This window comes from Paroedura picta, chromosome 13 (genome assembly GCF_049243985.1).
Source record: "Paroedura picta isolate Pp20150507F chromosome 13, Ppicta_v3.0, whole genome shotgun sequence".
NCBI classification, from domain to species: Eukaryota; Metazoa; Chordata; class Lepidosauria; order Squamata; family Gekkonidae; genus Paroedura; species Paroedura picta.
Window position 1 is genome coordinate 12,627,796 of NC_135381.1, and position 13,540 is coordinate 12,641,335.

Genomic DNA, 13,540 nt, shown 5'->3' on the forward strand with positions numbered 1-13,540 from the left:
AGAGAAGGCTCAAATGTAGATATACGATGACCGTTGTGCCTCATCAGAGCGAGGGAATACCTGGCCTGATATCCAGTCTCCGGCAATGGTCAGCTAGCTGCCCTGGTGAGGGACACAATTAGGCAAAACTCTTCAGAGAGCCAACCCTGCATAGAGGTTAAGCGTACCAGAAAAGTGGGTTCAAATCTGTGCTCTGCCACGGAAGCCTGCCAGGTGCTCTTGGGCGCCTTGTATGCACGCTCTCAGCCTAACCTACCTCCCAAAGCCTAGAGCTGCTAGGATAACACTGAGGACAGAGTGATGTGATAAGCCACTTTTGCTTCTCAGGAAGACAAAACGTGGGTGCAAATGAGCGTAAAAAACAAGGAGGCAGAATGCAAAGCAGCCTCATAACTCCACTGGTATTGCAACATCACACTGAAATTGTGTAGGACACGGCGTGTGCACAAGTCACAGGCAGCAGATGCAAGAACAAAAGCTTGGACTACATTCTGAAGTAGTTGTAGGTTTGGTTGACAAAATTAAGCGCCAGAAGGGATCTCTGACTCTTGAAAGCTCATAACCTTCCTCCCCCGCCTCCCAAAAAACCCTTTGTGGGTATCTGATCCTGGACTGGAATCTGGCCACCAAAAGGCAGCAGTCCTAAGTCAGCGACTGTCTTGCACTATCATGGGTCACCTAAAGATCGTTCTGTCCTACAAGGAAACTGTGAGCGCCATCCTGCCAAAACGATAACCATCCAACTGTTGAGATGAGAGGGAAAGTCTCTTGACGTTGCTTGGATTTGTGACACTACGGTAAGGTAGACCAGGGCCTGTCTGAGCAATTGATTCTCTTTCATGTTAGGCCCTGATCCATTAGGGTCTGGTTGCCCAGCTCATCCCAACCTCCAATGGTCTTCTTGAATTTAGGAGTCTTTTATGAGACAAGGATCTGATGTTTTCCCATTTTGCTTCTGTAAAATGCAACGTGCATCACTGATGGAGTTATGACTGCTTTTATCAGTAAGTAATAAAAACCAACCAAATACAGGGTCAATTCAGAAGGTATTAAATAGTTACGTTACCCCTACAGAGTGTCAAAGGGTTGGTTCATGCGTAGAATCCAGTATGCTCAGGTACATTTAGATACTGGAACACCTGGGTTTTCCTTCTTGCCAACGTTCCTTCCAGGCCCACTGAACAATTCTAAATTTCCTTGTATGAACTACTTCCTCTCCAACTCCTTAAATACACAACTATTTAGGTGTGCCTCCAAGCTTCTACTAAGCAGGGACCTGAAGGCACAGGGTTTCCCCACCACCACCAAGAAACTTGACATAAAAATGAAGTTGGAACAAAGTGACATGGATCTATGGCTGCTTATTTTCCCCTTCTAAGCAAAATGCATGTTGGAAGAGTTCCCTCTCAGTCCCTTTCAGAAATTCCGAAGAAAGCTGAAAATAAATCCACCAAGATAAATGTAGGAAGGAAATCTATACGGACATCTTCTCACGGCAGATCCAGAAAAAAAAGCACAGGCGTATTATGCTCCATTATTGAGCCGTGTTGGGTTGGTTATCCTGAAGTGATCTACAAAAGAGATTTTGGTCCATGCCTCCAATGCAGCCAAATTCCAGAAACTGCTGAGAGTGTTTGAAGTCTTGCAACTACAAGTACTGTGGGCGCCATCCGAGAATGTATATTATTTCTCTTGCCTCACCCTGTTTCTGCTTCTAAAGGGTTTCTTCTGTCCACCATGATTAGCACTGGCATTGTGGAAGATGACCAAGATAAGGTATCTAATAAGGTAATCGAATCTTCATTCCTGGAGGTCTGTAAAAACCACGTTTCACAAATTCATCATTATTGCAGGTTACTCATAGACTGGAGGATCCGGAAATTCTATGTTTAAGGTCTGAGGCATTTATAGTTCAGGCTCGCCAAAGTATTGGGGAATACTAAGAGATTATAATACATCTCTATCTTTCCGTGTTAGACATTTCACTTTCATGAAGAGTGTTTTTGCTAGCCAGAATGAACGTTTTTCCTTCTGACTTAACGAAAGACAGGTTTAATAAGACCCCTGTTTCCCAAAGGCTGAGCCTGCATGGGTGTCCAGATACGTTGGATCATTTAATTTTAGACGGTCCTTGTTTTGAGAGTTGTCGCCCGGCTTGGAGGCTTTCCGTCTGCAAGGCTAAAATCACGCATCTGGATGGGAAACAGTGAACTGGGGTAGTATTGAATGAGAAGGGGCCTGTTAAGATGTGCAAGACTGCATCAATTTTAGTTTGGATTTTAGCTGTCCACTTGGAAAGGATGAATGCAAGGACTGCTTGTAATTGAACATGATTATCTGCTCCTGTTTTGTTTTGCTAACGGGTTTCGCGATGTGATTGTATTTTATTCTTGCTCCATTTTACTTTTGTGATGCCAATAAAGGTTCTGTGTCTGTCATCACTGTGGCAGGAAGACTGTCTGCATGGCCTCGTAAACATATCCAAATGTCTCCAAAGCTTGGAATGGGTGACCACAGCCTTTTGATGATGAAAGCTTCAGGTAAGATTGCCGCTACAAGTCAGGGACTGCACTTGGTGGCCCACATGCTCCTATGATTATCTTCTATTGCAGAAGAGTTTGTACATCCAGGAGAGGTGCAATATTGGGAGGGGGAGAATGGTGAAAGAGGAATGATCATGGGTGTAGCTAAAATCACACCAAAACAGGATAACAAGACTTCTGAAAATTTACTGGAATTAGAACCAGCCTTCTTTCTAAGAACTGAAGTTTAAATTCAGAATGGCTGTCTTCCATAGAACAAGGAGGACGTTTTGTGTTTTTACTAAACATATATTCAATACAAAAGTTAGAAGATTAAAAATGCTAAACTATGACTCACTCTCATGCGTCACGGCTGTGCAAGGTCCCCAGTTTCACATATATTGCCATTTCAGATGTCCTCGGTATTTTGTTATGCACACACCGTCAACGGATAGGATCACTTTTAGAAATTAATGCTCTAGAAAGAGTCTCCTGCAAGTTGGTCGTATTCTGTGTGTGTGTGTGTGTGTGGGGGGGGGGGGTTTGGGTCATTGTCAGCATAGATTGGGTACAGGTTAAGGAAGGGTTAAGGAAGCCAGCATCGGACTAAGGGTTCAGACTGGTCAAGTTTGTAACAATGCTTGATCCAAAATATATATGGACACAAAGTGAAAGAGTCTAAAAAGTTGCATTCGTTTAGATGAGGGTGGCTGTCAATCAAGATTAAATATTGAATTAAAAAAAAAAGTGATCCAATTAGGGGGAAAAACTCTGTGACCAATCTACATTTAGGAGGATGCAAGATCTGTAATAGCTCAAAAAAAAAATCCAAACCCTATCAAAACCAGGGCTTGGTGGCTGACAGTGTCTAAAATAAGAATCTTCTGTTGTTTTGCTTATGTTGATCTGTGCTCAGATTCAGCAGCTACTGTGGGCATTTGGGATGGAGGACAGAATCAAACTGCAGAAGCTTACCAGAGGACATTCAGATTGGTCCCATTGTACATGTGCCAAAGTCAAGTGCATGTCCCATTATTACAGAAGAACAACAAGAAGAACTGATTTTTTTTATACCCAGAATTTCACTACCCGAAGGAGCCCCAAAGTGGCTCTCAAGCACCTTCCCCTTCCTCTCCCTTCAGCAGATACCCTGTGAGATTGGTGGGGCCAAAAGAGCTCTGTGAGAACTGATCTGTGACAAAAGTGACTAGTCCAAGGTCACCGACTGGCTGCATGTAAAGGAGTGTGGAATCAAACTCAGTTCTCCACACTAGAGTCCACTGCTCTTAACCACTACATCACACCGGCTCTCAATGTGTCTTTTAAAAAATTATTAAAGATTTCCATTAATATAAGATAGAATGGAACAACCTCCCCCCCAAAAAAACAACAAACACAAGACAAAATAACAGTAATTTTCTTCAAGAATACCATGATTATTTTCCATCTTCTCCTCTATCTTCTAGTTGTGCAATCCTTTAAAGCATTCATATCCTCTTATTAAACTTAGTTTTCAAAGCCTTCCGTCAGTAAGTCATTTTTGTCTCTCTCTTGCAAACATTCCAAGAGGGGCTTCCAATCTAGTAAGAAGGGGGCTACTGTATTTTCATTCAGCAAGAAAGGCAATTTTGCCAACACAGCAAGTTCTCTTCTTTTATACAGGTAAAGGTAAAGGTATCCCCTGTGCAAGCACCGAGTCATGTGGGGTGACGCCCTCTAGCGTTTTCATGGCAGACTCAATACGGGGTGGTTTGCCAGTGCCTTCCCCAGTCATTACCGTTTACCCCCCAGCAAGCTGGGTACTTCTTTTATATAGCAAGTCCTCAATTGTTGGTATTTGTGGATCTATCCATTTCTCAGCAAAAATGATCCTTGCTGCTGTTACCATATATCGGAACAGGGTTCTAGACTGCTTATCCATTCCTTCTTCTATTAATCCTAGTAAGAGAGCCTCCGCTTTAAACTGGAATTTTTAACTTAAAATAATCGGTAAGGTAAAGGTATCCCCTGTGCAAGCACCGAGTCATGTCTGACCCTTGGGGTGACGCCCTCTAGCGTTTTCTTGGCAGACTCAATACGGGGTGGTTTGCCATTCCCTTCCCCAAGTCATTACCGTTTACCCTATCCCATCATATATCTGTGCCCAGAATCTTTTCGCTTTGCCACAACTGTACCAAAGTAGGGGATAAAGTGCCTGGAATTTCTTTAAAATCCCAGCAAGTATTTGCCACTCCCTTGTGGATTTTACTTCCAAGTCACAAGTGTTAAATACCATCGGTCCATCAGTTGAATAAATCTTTGTTGGTTTTAAAGGTGCTGCTGGACTCTGATTTTATTGTGCATCATCTTGTAGTTCTCTTTCAGACTCGTACTAAATTTCATCCCTCTTTTCCACATATTTTCCCCATTTCTCTAGTTGCATATTATAACTGGAGTGTTTGTTTTAAAGGATATTAGTTTCCATTTTTTTTAGCATTATCAGTTGTTCTGTGGTAAACTGCTTCGTTTATAACAACGGTATTAAGAGCCATCTTGGTGTAGTGGTTAAGAGTCATGGCTTCTAATCTGAAGAACCGGGTAAGATTCCCCATTCTTCCACGGGCAGGCAGCTGGGTGACCTTGGGCTAGTCACAGTCCTGTTACAACGGTTCTCACAGAACAATTCTGTCAGAGCTCTCTCAGTCCCACCAACCTCACAGGGTATCTGTTGTGGTGAGAAGGGAATTGCAAGCCACTTTAAGACTCCTTTGGGCAGTGAAAAGTGGGGTATAAAACTCAACTCTTCTTACTTTCTGCCATTTTAATCTTGTTTCTCCGCTTAATTCTGATGTTGGCTAATGGCCACTTTCAGCTCATTATCAGGTGCTCATTGATTGTCCTGAACTGGCTCAGTTAAAGGCCACAAAGAATCTGCATGAAGCCTGAATGGGGATGGAGAAGGAAGCATCCGGAAAGGGCACGTAGGTATCATGCTGCAGATCTCAACTTCCAAGAGCATCAAGAGCAGGAAGTGGTAATGGCCTTCAGGACTCACAAGAGTTGTCAGTGGCTCCAGGATGGATGGAATTTCCTCCAGCAACTATATGGATCCAGCTGAGCACTTAGCAGCCTGGTTGGCATCACCTGTTGGGCACCAGCTACATCCTGTCATTTACTTACACGGGAATGGGGACCAGTTGGTAGCAGATAGTGGAGTACCCATATCTCCTTCCTCACAATCTAAAAATTGCTGGCTTGAGGCCAGAGACTGACACCATTTTCTTCCCTTCTAGGTATCACTCACACATGCTGTCCTTTGGGTTGGGCCCCAGGTCAGCTTGGGGTCTGCAGGATTCCCAAAATAGACACTTGATGGTCTGTGGCTGTAGAGGCCTTGATATCATGGCTGAAAAATCCACAGACCAGATATGGAAGATTTGCTCCAGTTTGTATTGTTCAAGCTTCTTGGACCACAACGTATCTCATTTGTTTCTTTTTAACTTTCCCCCAAATTCTGACGCCAAGGCTTCTCAGCTGATAATCTCGTCAAACACTCATTTAGCTCCCCTTCACCTCTACCTCTATAGTGTGGTTAACTCCATCTTTCCTTTCAACCGAGCAAACATTTGTGCTTGGTCATTACTGCAATTTAAGGGGTGGAGGGGAAAAAAAGACCAACAACTCCTCGTCATAAGGCCTGCATCTTCCGAGTAACCCGATTCTCAGTTTGGAAAGTCAAAAACAACTTGTTCCGTTCTTGCATGAAGATTCTAGCTTAATTCATGGGACCATACAAAATGAAAAAAAAACCTAAATGGAATATACATTTGCTTATATTTTACACTTGATACTCCCCTTTCTCTTCCCCAACCTGCATGGCTTAAATTTATAGCGGAGGCTCCTAAGGACAGAGGCTTCTTTCATTTCCTTACGCTTTTCCTTATGCTCTTTTAACAGCCAGCGTGAAGCACATCTGTAAAGCCAACTTACCTGTAAAGGTGAACTGACGTGGCAAGTATCACAAAGAACAGGTAAAGCATCAGGGCTCAGTGGCAGAGCACTCGCTTGACATGAGGAAGATCCCTGGTGTAAACCCTAGCACAGGGGTAGTCAAACTGCGGCCCTCCAGATGTCCATGGACTACAATTCCCAGAAGCCCCTGCCAGCATTCTCTGGCAGGGGCTTCTGGGAATTGTAGTCCATGGACATCTGGAAGGCTTCAGTTTGACTATCCCTGCCCTAGCATCTCCTGGTTTAAAGAATCAGGTAGGAAAGAAGGCAAAAGCAGCCTCTACTGGAGACCATGGACTGCTGGCTGCCAGTCTGAGAAGACAATCCAGACCGTGATGGTCAGCCATTGGTCTGATTCTGTAGGAGGCATCTTCATAAGCCCATGTGTAAAAGAGAAACTGAAGCCGCTGCTCAGAGAATTTCCCCATAAGGTGTATAAAACACACAGAAAAACCCAGAGAACAATATGTATTGCTTAGTATGAACTTTCTTTTTAGGTGTAAGTGAGGACACTGTTTGCCTCTAACTCCACATGGCAGACTGTGGGGATGTCCCACAGCATAAGTAGGCACAAAGGATGGGAGTAGTCAACATCATGATGTAATAATACCTGATAAGGGGTGATTCTAGGTAGACATTGTATGCTTCTGACATAGCCCCTCTGAAGAAGAAGAAGAGTTGGTTCTTATTTGCTGCTTTTCTCTACCTGAAGGAGGCTCAAAGCGGTTTACACTTACCTTCCCTTTCCTCTCCCCACAACAGACACCCTGTAAGGTGGGTGAGGCTGAGAGAGCCCTGATATTACTGCTCCATCAGAACAGCTTTCTCAGTGCTGTGGTGAGCTCACGGTCACCCAGCTAGCTGCATGTAGGGGAGAGGGGAATCAAACCCAGCTCGCCAGATTAGAAGCCTGCACTCCTAACTACTATAAGCTGGCATTGCTCTTGCAATGGGTTGGAATCACGGACGGCTATGCAAGGCACCATCCCTCTTGAATACCTCAGGCACCAGCAAGAGTAGCAAAAAGGCTTAAAAGCATCTGCGGTCACAAAAGGTATCTCTCTCAGGTAGGTTTTGCAGTGTCCTCCCTAATTACAAGAGGAATCAATACTTGATATTTCTTGGGCCTGTAAAAAGACACAGGGACAGATATTTCCATCTACAAATGCCAAGAAAGTTGTGTGGTGCATCTTCTGATGAGGTAAAGGTAAAGGTATCCCCTGTGCAAGCACCAGGTCATGTGTGACCCTTGGGGTGACGCCCTCTAGCGTTTTCATGGCAGACTCAATACGGGGTGGTTTGCCAGTGCCTTCTCCAGTCATTACCGTTTACCCCCCAGCAAGTTGGGTACTCATTTTACCGACCTCGGAAGGATGGAAGGCTGAGTCAACCTTGAGCCGGCTGCTGGGATTGAACTCCCAACCTCATGGGCAGACAGCTTCAGACAGCATGTCGCTGCCTTACCACTCTGTGCCACAAGAGGCTCTTATCTTCTGATGAAGGGAATGACTAAAAATTTTTTGTTTTAATCTGATAAGCCACTAAAATGAACGGGCCTTGTGTGCTTGTGCAAGGAATACTGTTCCTATGGTGTGTTGCTCTCACAGAGACTCTTCTTCAGCAGTCAACCGTAGCGGGCTCCAACATGGTGCCCAGGAACATTGGCTGGCACCTTTTCTGGCACTCACTCAATGTTTGTAGAAAGGAGGTGGGGCTTCTGCTAGCCATCCATCAGTATTAAAACAGATACTTGTTGGCAGCATTTGAAAAAGAGAATGCTTCAGTATAGGTAGACGACCAGCCAGGATTAACAGCAGTGGCTTCTCTGCTGGCTTCACAAAACTCAAGGATCCACAATGACCGTTTTGTCCTGTATTATGACAGCCGCTTTTCAGATTACAACATAATTCTACTCTTCTTATCCCTCCTTTCAGGTCAGCCTTTGTATCATCTTCCAACAGAGCATGGAGAGCCAGCTTGGTGTAGTGGATAGGAGTGCGGACTTCTAATCTGGCGAGCTGGGTTTGATTCCCTGCTCCTGCCCCACATGCAGCCAGCTGGGTGACCTTGGCCTCGCCACAGCACTGATAAAGCTGCTCTGACCGAGCAGCGATATCAGGGCTCTCCCAGCCTCACCCACCCCACAGGGTGTCTGTTGTGGGGAGAGGAATGGGAAGGCGACTGGAAGCCACTTTGAGCCTCCATCAGGTGGAGAAAAGGCAGCATGTAAGAACCATCTCTTCTTCTTCTTCTTCTTCTCTACTTCAGCTTGGTTATCATCCTACTGTACTTTATATGCTTTCCTTTCATTGGTCCTTATGATGCTCTGCGATTTCCATTCTTGGTGCTTTTCTGTTGAACCAAGTATAAAAAAACAAGCAAGCCCAAAGTATTCATTATGGCTTCCTCATGCCATTTTATTTTATAGCATTAAGTATTTCCCATAGTTATTTAGCCTCAAAAATATGTGAAGTTGTTTTGTCCATTATCAGGGTCCATAATGCCCACCTCTATCAAAAGACTGGTTAAAAGTTTTAGAATTTCCTAGACGTTTCTCTTGCTGGTATTATCTAGGTCTAAGAGGTATTCATTAGTGCTTTGACAAAATACCTTGATTTCTTTGCTATTTGGTTTCTTGTTGTGATTAACGCCTTGGGATATTCAGGTTTCTATTTTTCTTGCAATTTTATTCCATACACTTGTTTCCTGCAACCTTGAAATTTATCCATGTGGCCGTGAATTTAAGTCCTGCGCAAGTTAGTACAGAATCTCAGTTCTTTTATATCACAGATTTAAATATCTCTATTCGTTTGCAACATCTGCTTCCCTGGTATCATTGACATGCCCTACATTATTGAGATAACTTTAAACTGACAAGGAAGGGAAGCTATTCAAGAAAGAAAAACAGGGAAAGTTGCTGGAAGGAATCTCTCCGCCAGAGGTCCTTATGGAATAAGGCTCTGCAGAGAATGGTGAACTCCCCTCTTCTAAGCTCATACACAATGGGAAGTATTTGCTGGCAGAGGGAAATACGCACATGCCTTAGAATCTTCCCAGGGCACTGGGTGTTTGTGCAGTCAGATGTACAGAGGGAAGATAAAGGGCCATCATTCATTGCTGGAATCTTTTCCACTTCTCTGCTGGGACAAGTGATATTAAGTAATCTTAAGTCATATAGCCAACTTTGCTCCTGCTCAATTTTTGCTTTATGGAGCAATGTTGATTTAATGAGCTTTATCAACCTTTCCTTGACGTTCACGGTAAGGGGACGGGAGGGTGGGGACACAGCGCCTTGTATGCTGGAGCATTGCCAAAGGTGTCCATTGATTCTTCTCAAAAGCTCATTCCTCCGTTGCGAAAACTCTTCTTTGGGGTTGGTGGGGGGGAAGCTTGCCAATTGGTGCAAATGCTCTGAATGCTATAATCTCACAACTCTTACTGGGCTTATGTATATTCTGCTTAAAAAGCAATCTCATTACAAATTTTGCAGGATTTTAATGGGATACTTCTGCCCAATGCAAATGTGGGATTTATCCCCCTTTCAATTTACAATTCTGCAGACTCTACAAACAGAACGTTTTTGCAGTGCAAGAAGCAAACAAAATGAGGAATAGCCCATCTGTGTGTACTGTGTTCAGTTTTGGGCACCCCAGTTGAAGAGGGATGTAGACAAACTGGAGCATGTTCAGAGGAGAGCAACAAAGATGGTGAGGGTTTTGGAGACCAAGACATATGTTGTGGGAGCTTGGTCTGTTTAGCCTGGAGAGGAGATGACTGAGAGGGGATCTGATAACCATCTCTAAGTATTTAAAAGGGTGCCATATAGAGGATGGAGCAGAATTGTTCTCTCTTGCTCTGGAGGGATGGACCAGAACCAATGGGATGAAATTAATTCAAAAGAAATTCCGTCTCAACATCTGGAAGAAATTCCTGACATTTAGAGTGGTTTTTCAGTGGAACAGGCTTCCTTGGGAGGTGGTAGGCTCTTCATCTTTGGAAATTTTTAAACAGAGGCTGGATAGCCATGTGACAGAGAGGCTGATTCTGTGAAGGCTCAAGGGGGTGGGCAGGTTACAGTGGATGAGCGATAGGGTTGTGAGTGTCCTGCATAATGCAGGGGGTTGGACAAGATGACCCATGAGGTCCCTTCCAACTCAATCTGTAAAGCGCTGCGCGGAAGCAGTAGAAATAAAACAGTAAGGGGTAAGTGGGCGGAGAAAGGGGCAGGGCGAGTCTGGGATAAAAACTCGAAGGGGCCACGGTGCTGATAAAGCTGTTCTGACTGAGCAGTAATATCAGGGCTCTCTCAGCCTCACCCACCTCACACGGTGTCTGTTGTAGGGAGAGGAAAGGGAAGGCGACTGTAAGCCGCTTTGAGCCTCCTACGAGTAGAGAAAAGTGGCATATAAGAACTAAATCTTTTTCTTCTTCTTCTTCTTCAGAGGGACTATGTCAGAAGCATACGATGTCTACCTTACCACGTGTTCAATGACACTCTCAAAGGATCCCAAGTGACTGATACGTTGACCACGATTTCTATCAAGTCTTTCCTGTCTTGGCTCCCCTGCTAGCCTAGAGATGAAAGCCTAGTTGAGTGCCCTGTCCATCTGAAACAAACCGGCTGCAACTCTCAGTTCCCTGAATCCATCTGGGATCGGGCATGCAAAGACTTCAGAGAGCGAGACAGGCAAATGCGACCGTAAAATATCCACTACGAGTTCTCTAGACTGCGGCCCTGCATGATCTTGGATGGAGCAGAACATAGCTTTCTCCGATTCCTAAGGCTCTTAATACCGTAAGCCAGGGGTAGTCAAACCGCGGCCCTCCAGATGTCCATGGACTACAATTCCCATGAGCCCCTGCCAATGTTCACTGGCAGGGGCTCATGGGAATTGCAGTCCATGGACATCTGGAGGGCCGCAGTTTGACTACCCCTGCCGTAAGCCATAATGCAATTATACGTTCGACGCCCGGGGTGGGTTACCAAACTCCTTCAGCGGTATAGTGATTCCATCATCCCCTCAGAAGTTGGCGGGTGACTGGTCCTTCGTGGTGCTGAGCTTCTCAGAAACAAGTTTACTCCCACCACATATCCACCGTTGACACTCACCTTCAGAAATTAGGAGAGCCCATTTCCATTTTCCATCGGCTATTCAGTGAGTGAGTATAAGCTTCTTTCCCTATCCCCTCTTTCCCTTTAAGGTGCTATTGTAGAAATGCTATTTTAGTGTGTTTCCTTATCCTGTAAACATCTGGAACACAAGAGTGGCTTCAATTTTATTTTGTGAGGCTTCAACTCTCAAGCGTCCTGTAAATATAATCATTGGGCCTGCCTGTCCCCAGTTACCAGTTGTGCATTTCACTCCCATAGTCCTTGATGAGGCTTGAGCCCACCCTAGCCCTCCTTATTGTAATTATACTTTGGCCAATGTGTGGCCCTGTGGCTCTCTGTTCTCCTTTTCTTCCACCAGCCAAAACACTCCTTTAGAGCCTTCCGCCGTTTGAAGGCCTTTACATTAAGATATGTGCCAGAATATACAGCAATATTTGTGACCTCCCAGGAGCTCAGAACAGCATACAAAAGGATTCAAGGTGGTCTGGTATGTTGGTAATAACCAGACAAAGGTATGCTTCACTTCAGAAGTTGTTGTACCATATGCTTGTCCAAGTCCCCTAAACTTCCTGATAAGAAAAGCCATCACAATCCGCATTTCACTGCTCTGCAGCTGCAATTGTTACAAGGCTTTCTCCATAATTATTCTTCCAACAGAAGCTTCAGTGCGGGTACCTTTTTTTTCTGGCATGGCCCTCTGCCCCCTGAATCTCATCTCCCCTGTGGCTCAAGGTCAAAACCACAAGGTGTGAAATACAGTAGGAAAACCAGGAGAAGCACCGTTCTGAACGCAGTCCTCAAAACAAACCTTCTGGGAGTGATCCAGTATGCTGTTAACAGGCCAGGGGTGAAAATCCTCACGCACGTCAGGATTTGGGGAGAAGTTATAGCCATTACAGGGTTAAGCGTGGTGGAGGTGCCCAACCAACATGACAACGGCTTGAGGTGGACAGATGTTCAGAAGACAAGACGGTGTTACGGGCAAGGACAAAGGTGCTCATGCGATGTAGGGGTGAGAGATGGAAGGCTGGTAAAAATATTCACGCAAGGAAAGGCCTGCTGCATTCTTGTCCTTGTACCCATTTCCTTGTTGTCACCCTTGTCAAAGCATGAAAGCAACTTTCCTACTTAACGCCTGACCTTTCCAATATTAAAAAAGAAGAGATCCCAAGTTTTCTGGGCATGACCCTACGTGCTTTTTGAAACGTATGTCGGCAGCATCAGCGGCAGCCCTAAGACCTGCAAAGAGAAAGGCGATGAGTCCTGCCCTCCCCCCCCCTCCCCAAACTCTGCTAGCTGTCTGAGAAAACTCTACAGGTAAGTTTCAAAGGCCTGAAGAAGCAAGAGCGTTAAAAGCAGAGATCCCCTGAGGCTGGGAAGAGAGCACAAGAGAACGTACCTTCTTGTGCACGACAGAGGGAGTGGAATTAATGGTGCTCTCGTCATCATGCATCATGACCAGCTCAGAGCTGCTCTCATCCATGACCTCCTGCATGCTGTTGACACTGCTGCTCTGACTGCCTGTGCTCACAGACATGCTGGGGAGAGAATGGTTGCTGCCCAGACTGTCCATCTTCCTACTGAGGTTTGTCCCATGCTCACTGTCCTACAAAAACAAGGGGGCAGGAGGGTTAAACACGTCGCAGGAGGAGGTCAGCTCCCAAACACACGCTCCTGCAGTACTGAGCATCTCATTAAGGGCAACTGCAGAAAGGGACACTTTCGTGGTCCCTCGGTAAATTCCCTCTCTCTCCGGACAGCCTGAGCTAAGGAAGCAGCCTTCGTGGTGCACACCATTAAAAAAAAAAGGTCATGTATTCAAGTAGCGTTAGGAAGGAATGTTCTGGGAGAGAAGGTCCCATTAATGCAGTGTGAGGAGAGCTACCCAAGGACGGGTCACACAAACACCATGGTG

The 13,540-nt window shown here is 45.1% G+C and overlaps 1 protein-coding gene across 6 annotated transcripts in view; it reads right to left on the reverse strand.

Annotated features, from left to right (window-relative positions):
- TAOK3 (TAO kinase 3) overlaps positions 1-13,540 on the reverse strand; it is a 116,546-nt gene that overhangs the window by 37,169 nt on the left and 65,837 nt on the right. For 5 of the 6 annotated variants that reach the window (XM_077307284.1, XM_077307281.1, XM_077307282.1 and 2 more), the window contains one exon: positions 13,025-13,231. The exons of the other annotated variant lie outside the window; for it this stretch is intronic. In XM_077307284.1, coding sequence (XP_077163399.1) covers positions 13,025-13,231 — 207 coding nt within the window. The remainder of the gene's footprint in view (positions 1-13,024; positions 13,232-13,540) is intronic. 6 annotated transcript variants of the gene reach the window in all.